We start from the raw sequence: 8,597 nt of genomic DNA on the forward strand, positions 1-8,597 counted from the left end.
GACGGTATTGGAGGACCATAATTCGTTCGGCGCAAGATCGGTAACGGACCGTTGCCACTAATGTAGAGTAAAGTAAGTATTATACACAACTAGTCTTCCAATCAAAACATTTTTTTCTTCCTGTTCTGATCGGAGTAAAGTTTATTTCGTCCCCAAAACAATTCCTGTTGCTAACAAGTTTACAAAGCTGAAAAACGCTGAGTTCTACGTAAAGTTGTTCTACATTACTAATAACCGCGGTTATATTAAAAATCCTGCTATATGCAAGGTCTATGTTGTGTGTCTCCTTGTTGTAATTACAATTTCCTTATCCTATGTTTCTGAAATGAATACCAGGTGAGTTCACCCAGAAACACAACTGTTGCAGCGGTAGAACCGATCATCAAAATCCACAACGATCCTAGAGCATGTTTAATAGACAACGGTCTCAACTCATCCTTCTCCTGGTGACCTTTGGCAATCTCCAGCAACGCTTGCTCTATATGAAAGGTGGTAAAATTTCGTATTGCTTGTGTTTCCCAAAATATAATAAATCCATGCTGGATCGCTTCCAAGTTGAACTTGTTGAAGTACTCCATCAGCGGCCAACCACGTTGCGAATATCCGATGGTGTAGGTAAAGTACAGTTCCTCCTTCAAAATGTCAAAGCTCCGAACGTTATTTTCCCGAATGAAGGAACCATAGGCGTAGTTTCCACCATTCAACAACTCAACGCCAACGCCATAGTCTCCCGCGAGGGACCGTCTGTACAGTTCTTCTTCATCAGGTAACATATCGAACTTTTCCACCACTTGCTGGATGTCGTGCTGGAATGAAAATTGTTTATCAAAAAGGGGACAAAAAATATGTAAAAAGTTGCCCTTCACCGAATCCGCTCCGTATAACGAAAGAACCCATGCGATTGCTGGAGCTCCCCATCGATATGGCGTCTGCACAAAATCGTGGATGGTTTCGATTGATTTTCCATATTTCGGAACAGTCAAAACACTTGCCAAGCCACTGGAGTAACTGTTGCTCAGTACAACTCCGGATAAAAGAATGAATGATATTAGCCAGCGATAAGACGAGGAAACGGAACTGAAAAATGAATTTCAAAAAAATAATCTCAAAATGTAGGTAAGACTATTGAAATTACTTCGGAAATATTCCTTGGTCCAAATAGATGGAGATCATGTCGAAAATCGATTTTTCAATCGGTGGTTGAACCGATTTGTCATCATGTTTGAGATTTAAACTGGTTATGAAGTGGTGAACCGCCGTCATCACTACTAGCATAATGAAAATGGAGAGCCACACTGTGCTAGCGAAAGGATATATGACAGTCAAGGACATCGGAAGCAGCTTAGCTCCCGGAACCATAACAGTGATAGTCGATTTTGCGATATACTGACTTCCATCGAGAAGATGTAGGAACCTGGGGAAGATAATTTTTAAAGTTTGTTTTTGTTTTAACTATCTAAATAACCAATTGTAATATAAACAACAGATCGAAAATTCTGTTTGTTTTGAGTAGGTGGAGAAAATTTCTCCGTAACCAGAGCCATTTGGATATATGTCACCCCAGTCACTCGGTCCATCTGAAAGAGAAATACTGTTCATTTTCACGAAAAAGATAAAACAAATATAAGATTCTCACATGGCCATAATCTTATATTACAGTTTCTTATTTTGCAAAACTCAACAATTAAGGTGCCTTCGGTACCTCGAACGAAAAGCTCTTTCGTCAAACTAGAGTTGAAAGCATCGGCATTTCCTTCATTCACATCCGTTTTAGTAGTCACACAATATGGAGCATAATCTGCCACACCCATTGTGACGGTTCTGCCTTGCAAATTGTACAGTTTATCGTAGAATAAATTTCCTCCGTTAGCGAATGATTTTTCGATGATATCATAACTGTCAGATAGTTCTACATTTTCCATTCGGGTAATTGAATAGTTTTGGGTATAGAAATCGTAATCGTTGTTCTCATTTTGAACAAGAAACCATAGATTTGGATAAACTGCAATTAAAAAGAAAACTAAGAAATTATTCTTGAAACTATTATCGAAACTAGACACATTTTAATGCCTCGTTTGTAATCTCACTGCTGTCCAACATTGTATTATTTTCGCAATAAATTAGGAAATTCTTGTCACGAATTCTTTGAGTAGTTATTTCTTTTAATTCGAGCTTCAACTTTAGGAAATACAGTATATCTTTGGTTACGACAATGTATGACTAAAAATAAATGTTTCATTAGCAAATTACTAGTTTATTTTACCAATTATTGAAACTCACTTGGCAACCATGTTCGATTGCACATTTAAGATGAGTTACCTCTTCACCTGATTGAGCCACTATCCACATGATTGGATTTTGCTCACTTTTCATACCTGCCAAAGCGAATTCGAGAGCCGTAAGAAACGAACAGTATTGATCACATTCTTGTTGAACATTTTTCAACATTCGATCATAGTAAATAACTGTGCAAAAGTTGTCACCAGAGAAGTACGACGTAACTGCAAATCAAGTTGAATATGGAAACCATTTCTTACAACAACTAACTTTTGTTTATCCTACCAAGAAGCTGCAAGAGGCTCACTAAGCCCCCTTGCAGAGTTGCATCCACTGTTAACATGATTGTTCTCTTAAACTACAATATGAGATATGATGGCGGTACCATCCTATTTAAGTATCGTCCCTTGTGGTTCACCTATTTGCCAAGTGATTACCAATGATCAAATTATCTTTTGTTTGTGCTTCTGGTAAAGTGAAGTTACGTAATTTTGGTTACGCTTACGGTGGATATTCTACACAGCAACATAGTAACTGATGATGCAATGAAAAAGTTTCTCAAATTTTAATTTACATCCTACAATTTAAACTGTTTACGTTCTGATATAAGAATTGCCAATTTATTATTCCATATTGTTTACTCAGAAAAGCGAAGTGGAAGAAGACGGGGATAAGCGTGAACACAACACATCTTATGTCATATTCTTGTGCCCGAAAAATAGTTTTTCAACAATTTGTTTAATTTGTCTTTAGTCACTTTTAGGCTTGGTCCATTTATCAAATGTACCAGCAAAAGTCATTAAAAATCATTAGTTCCATTTTAATAACTCAGTAAATGTCATGCACATGACCTACTCTCAGTGGTAGCATCGCAGATTTTTTCATACTTGCGATTGTTTTTTCTCAATGACTTTCTAGAATTACCATCAAAATCAAACATCACTATAAATTCGTATAGAACAAGAAATTTTCTACAGAAGTTTATGCATTTCGTTACACATTAGGTGCAAGAACGCTTTTTTGGAGGAATAACACTGCGTGACATTACGTACTAAGACAAAGCCTGATGAACAAATTTTCTCCAGTTAACTCTGTTGTGAGCTACCGCTTTCCAATTGCTCAAACAACAAGTAGGGTGATTTATCTAATTTGGACAAGCGTTACGCTTACTCTATTTTGGGCATTTTCCATTTAATTTTGCAGTAGGGTAACCAACGTATTTTGGACCCCATCAGCAGCTGTACATAATTTGGACACTTCCATTTGATTTTGCTGTAAGTGTCCAAATTATGTATAGCTGCTGATGGGGTCTAAAATACGTTGGTTACCCTAAAAGTCCAAAATTGAGTACGCGTAACGCCTGTCCAAAATATATAAATCACCCTACTCTCCGCCAGATCGCACTCCACCTGGTCTAACCATCTTGCTCGCTGCGCTCCTGGTCGTCTTGTTCAAACCGGAATTGAGGCAAACACCATCTTTGTGGGGTAGTCGTCCCTTATCCGTCCAGCTTAAGCCACCTTTGGGATACGGGTTCACCATAGAGCTGTGCGAGTTCATGGTTCATCCTCCGCCTCCATACTCCGTTCTCCTGCACTCCGCCGAGGATCGTTCTTAGCACTCGTCTTTCGAAAACTCCATTGTCCATGTTTCATGCCCGTATAGAACAACTGGTCTAATCAGCGTCTTGTAGATGGTACACTTTATACGGAGGCTTAGTCTGATCAACCTCAAATGCTTGTGAAGCCCATATAGTAAGCAGGACATCCGCTGATAATACGCCTCCGAATCTCACGGCTGGTATCACTGTTCGCCGTTACCAGTGAGCCAAGGTAGATAAATTCGTCAACTACGTCAAATTCATCGTCGTCATTCATTATTCTACTGCCCAAGCGGCTTCGGTCGGCCTCGATTCCACTGGCCAGCATGTACTTTGTTTTAGACGTATTAACCTTTAACCTAATCTTTTCTGCTAGGAAATATAGTCTGATGTACTGTTCAGCCACCGCCACAGATGTTCTGTTGATAATATCCATGTCATCAGCAAAGAAGACGAATTGGCTAGATGTGTTGAAGATCGTGCCCGCGTGTTGATTCGCTCGGTTCTAACACCTTGTAGCGCTATGTTGAACAGCAGGCATGAGAGAATGTCATCTTGACGAAGCCCTCTGTATGATTCGAATGAACTTGACAATCCCCCCGAAATCCAAACACAGCACTGTGTTCCAGCCATCGTAGATTAAATTAGTCTGATGAACTTCTTGGTGAAGCTGTTCTCGTCCATGATTGTCCATAGCTCTTCCGGTCGATGGTATCATATGCGCCTTTGAAGTCAACGATCAAATGGTGCGGGAGTACTCTGTATTCCGGCCATTTTGGAGGATCTGTCGCAGTCTAAATATTTGATCCGTTGTAGACCGACCTTCAATGAAGCCGGATTGATAAGCTCCCACAAATTTGTTCGCAATTAGTGATAGTGGGCGGCACTTCATAGGCGCCATTGATCGGTAATCGCCCGATAGAACTCACAGTCCAACGTTTCGCCCTCATTGTAGATTGGCAGATAACCCCATCTTTCCACTCCGCCGGTAGCTGTTCCGTATCCCAAATTCTAACAATGAGCCGGATCATACAAACGGCCAACTTTTCTGGTATGGTTTTTTGATAAGCTCCGCTCCGAAGCCATCTTTTCCAGCAGACCATCTTTTGACCTCCTTAACTTTGCCTATCGTTGGGGCTGGCACCTCTTCCCCGTTTGTTGCACCGTCGAAATCGCTTTCCCCGCCGCCATGGTTCTCCGCCTGGGCGCCGTTCAGGTGTTCGTCGAAGTGCTGCTTCCACCTATCGGTCACCTCACGATCGTCCGTCAGAATACTGCCAGTCTTATCCTGACACATTTCGGCTCGCAGCACAAAGCCTTTGCGGGATCCGTTCAGTTTCTGGTAGAACTTCCGCGTTTCCTGAGAACGATGCAGCCGCTCCAACTCTGCATATGCTCTTCCAGGGTGCGCTTTTTCTCCCGAAAGATTTGGTTTCGTTGCATCTTCTTCTGTTTGTGTCTTTCCACGTTCTGACGTGTGGCACTGCGCATCTTGACCGCCCGCGAAGCGTTCTCCTCATCCATCACCCTCCTGCTTTCATCGTCAAACCAATCGTTCCGCTGATTCCGGGCCACATGCCCGATGGAGCTCTCCGCTACACTGCTGATGGCTGTTTTGATAGTGTTCCAACAGCCCTCGAGAGGGAATTCGTCCAGCTTGTCCTCTTCCGGCAGCGCAGCTTCGAGTGAATGCGCGTAGTTTGCGGCGACGTCTGGCTGTTTCAGCCGCGCGAGATCTAACCGAGACTGGCGTCGTTACCGAATGTTGTTTACAACGGAGAGTCTTGGGCGCATCTTAACCATCACTAGGTAGTGGTTCGAGTCAACGTTAGCGCTTCGATAGGATCTGACGTCGTTAATGTCTGAGAAGTGCCGACTGTCGATCAAAACGTGGTCGATCTGTGATTCTGCCTGCTTTGGTGACCTCCAGGTGTACTTGTGATGGATTCTGTACTGGAAAAAGGTACTACGACCGGCCATATTCTTGGAGGCGGCAAAGTCGATAAGTGTTAGGCCCATTTCATTGGTCCGCTGGTGTGCACTGAACCTTCCAATCACCGGTTTGTATTCCTCCTCCTGGCCGACCTGAGCATTGAAATCCCCGATGACGATCTTGATATCATGTTTTGGGCAGCGGTCGTATTCACTCTCCAACTGCGCGAAGAATTCATTCTTGTCGTCATCGCACAGTGGAAAATATTGGGACAAAACATACAAAATGGAGTTAAAGTTTTTGATGAAGTATTATTTTTCTGTGAATGTAGACAGACTAAATAACTATATTCCAAAATTTCAGAGCACTGGGAATGATACAGTTTTTTGGAATTTTTTTTTAATCTGAGGTTTGTGTGACAACTTCCAACATTTTCCATTCAACGGAAGTTTCGAAAAACTATTTTTAATCGTATCCTGTTAGGTATTTGCATACAAAGAAAGCATGATTTGGTGTTGAAATGGTTATAGATTAGCACCTTATCAAGTACACTCTAAAATATATTTACTTCAAATCTCAAAATAGTGACACATGTGTGACGTCGCAATTTCAAAGTTGAGCATCTTTTTTTTTGGGAACGGAAGGTAACCGTCATTTTCACATATTTTATGTAGAATTTAGTCTTCTTTTCAAAAATTATTACCACATTTTGCGCAAATTTGCGCAAAGACTCAAAATATTGAATTTTATTGAACCATGTGTTTTAAGGCAATTTCGCTTTGAAACTACTTCTATCAATACTATTAGTAGTATTGATATAAATCCTTGAGCATTTAGCAGCTAAAGGTAAGTACCAGATCAATAGAAACGTAGTGATTCGAGGATCTTAAAATTTTAGTGAATGAACATGATTATTCGCTGGGGACAGTGTTTGTTTCTAAATTTAAAATTTATTTTTAAATATGGCTCAACGTTATGGATTGCTGAGTGTTACAAGGTCATTACTATTTCTCCTAGTTATCCCAATGCAAAAAAACATAAAATAAAAATAATTGTTCAAGTAGTTATAAAACTTTTCATAGAAAATTATTTTAGAGACACCCTAATTCTAGATTTTTTTAAATATTCGTAAACTTTTAGTTTTCGTAGTCGATATGGTTCACAGTGATAAATAAAATATGTACCGTTCTGATTTAAACTTAGAACAGTCTCAAACTTCGAACACTTAGAATAAAATGCTCGTTAGCGTCTTAGGATAAAATATTATACTTGTTGTTTGCCACCGGGTAGAGGACACTATAACGAACACGGTGGTATACAATAAGCATAATTTTGTATCATATTAGCGATGCTAACGAGCATTTTATTCTAAGTGTTCGAAGTTTGAGACTGTTCTAAGTTTGAATCAGAACGGAAGTTCCACGCTACTTTACCAAGTTTATTAGTTTTGTCTCAGTTTTGTTCTGACTGGCGCCACTGTGCATCGGTACTTTTGAGGTGAGGGCTGTGCACGTTGATGATACTTATATTGAAGAATCGGCCCTTGATTCTCAACCTACACATTCGAGGATTGATTGGCCGCCACCCAATCACCCGTTTCCGCATCTCGCCCATCACTATGAAAGCTGTACCCAGTTCGTGTGTATTGCCGCAGCTCTGGAAGATAGTATGTCCATCTCTGAACGTACGTACCGTTGAGCTCTTCCAGCACACCTCCTGCAGCGCTACGACGTCGAACTTGCGGCTCTTCAATACGTTGAAGAGCACTCGAGTGCTCCCTTGGAAGTTGAGAGATCGGCAGCTCCACGTCCCGAGCTTCCAATCCATAGTCCTTTTTCGTCACGTGGGTCTATTCCGATTATTTCAGTAAGAATTTATTTGTTCTTCGTTCCGCGCTTTAATATTTTTCGTGGTGACGGCTTGCAAAGCATGTTACACCAACCCCTGTTTCGCCGGAGAGCCAAAGAAGCTCGAAAGAGCCCTCCTTTCCTGTCAGCATACGACCTTGGCTTCCACCGGGGTTGGTTACCCGATCTCCACCAAAGTTGCTCGTATCCCGGCTGGTAGCAAGAGGAGGTAGGAATAGGAGTTGCTGAATAAGAGGCTATGACCCAATGTAGGGTCTATTTTATGCCTACACGTGCACAAGGCACCGACGGTATGCATTATTCAGACGTTTACCAGCCCGTTGGATCTCCTTACTCGTATTATTGTCGGCGGTGACCAGAGATCCCAAATATACGAACTCATCAACCACTTCCAGTTCATCGCCGTCAATAGTCACTGTCCGTGGGAGGCAAACGTTACTTTTTCGAGAGCCTCTTCCTACCATATATTTGGTTTTCAACGCATTAATTTGGTACCCTATCTTCCTAGCCTACGTTTTTAGTCTGGCGTAGATTGCCACCGCCGTCTCACGGTTTCTAATTTTTTTGTTTATTTATTTATTTATTTATTAAGTCGACATCAACAGACTATTGTCCCAATGATGGATAAGTAGCTTAATCTAATAATAATCACGGTCAAGAAATTACAATTAGAAACACTAACAATTTTCTTAGTCGTCATTTGTTGGAAAAAAACATAGAGAAGTTACGACGGACCGTTTCACGTGACAAATTAAAATCAAAAGCGAATGCAACCCGATTGAAAACTCGCTGTATACCAGTCAATGAGCTGTTTCGTCCGTAGTTGGTGCGTTGAAAAGGTACCCTCAGCATTGAGTTGTTCCGCAGTGCCCTGGGACGCACGTTTAGATCAATCGCCCCAAAAATAGCAGGACAATCA

At 41.2% G+C, this 8,597-nt stretch overlaps 1 protein-coding gene across 1 annotated transcript; it reads right to left on the reverse strand.

Annotated features, from left to right (window-relative positions):
* Window positions 1–296: 296 nt before the first annotated feature.
* LOC128735624 (uncharacterized) lies at window positions 297–2,620 on the reverse strand. The gene is made up of 8 exons (XM_053830109.1): window positions 2,563–2,620; window positions 2,281–2,501; window positions 2,061–2,220; window positions 1,637–2,002; window positions 1,466–1,577; window positions 1,136–1,414; window positions 867–1,077; window positions 297–806 (listed from the first exon to the last, which is right to left on the reverse strand). Exons 1-8 carry the CDS (start codon window positions 2,618–2,620, stop codon window positions 297–299), a joined length of 1,917 nt encoding a protein of 638 aa, XP_053686084.1.
* Window positions 2,621–8,597: the final 5,977 nt, after the last annotated feature.

Source organism: Sabethes cyaneus, chromosome 2 (genome assembly GCF_943734655.1).
Source record: "Sabethes cyaneus chromosome 2, idSabCyanKW18_F2, whole genome shotgun sequence".
In the NCBI taxonomy this organism is placed as follows: Eukaryota; Metazoa; Arthropoda; class Insecta; order Diptera; family Culicidae; genus Sabethes; species Sabethes cyaneus.

What these genes read in the sequence shown, in the direction of transcription:
- LOC128735624 (XM_053830109.1), bottom strand. Translation starts at nt 2,620, where the DNA reads ATGTTAACAGTGGATGCAACTCTGCAAGGGGGCTTAGTGAGCCTCTTG. An exon ending in CAATCGAACATGGTTGCCAA is followed by an intron (nt 2,221 to 2,280) that starts GTGAGTTTCAAT and finishes ATTTATTTTTAG; the next exon opens with TCATACATTGTCGTAACCAA. An exon ending in GACCAAGGAATATTTCCGAA is followed by an intron (nt 1,078 to 1,135) that starts GTAATTTCAATA and finishes TTCATTTTTCAG; the next exon opens with TTCCGTTTCCTCGTCTTATC.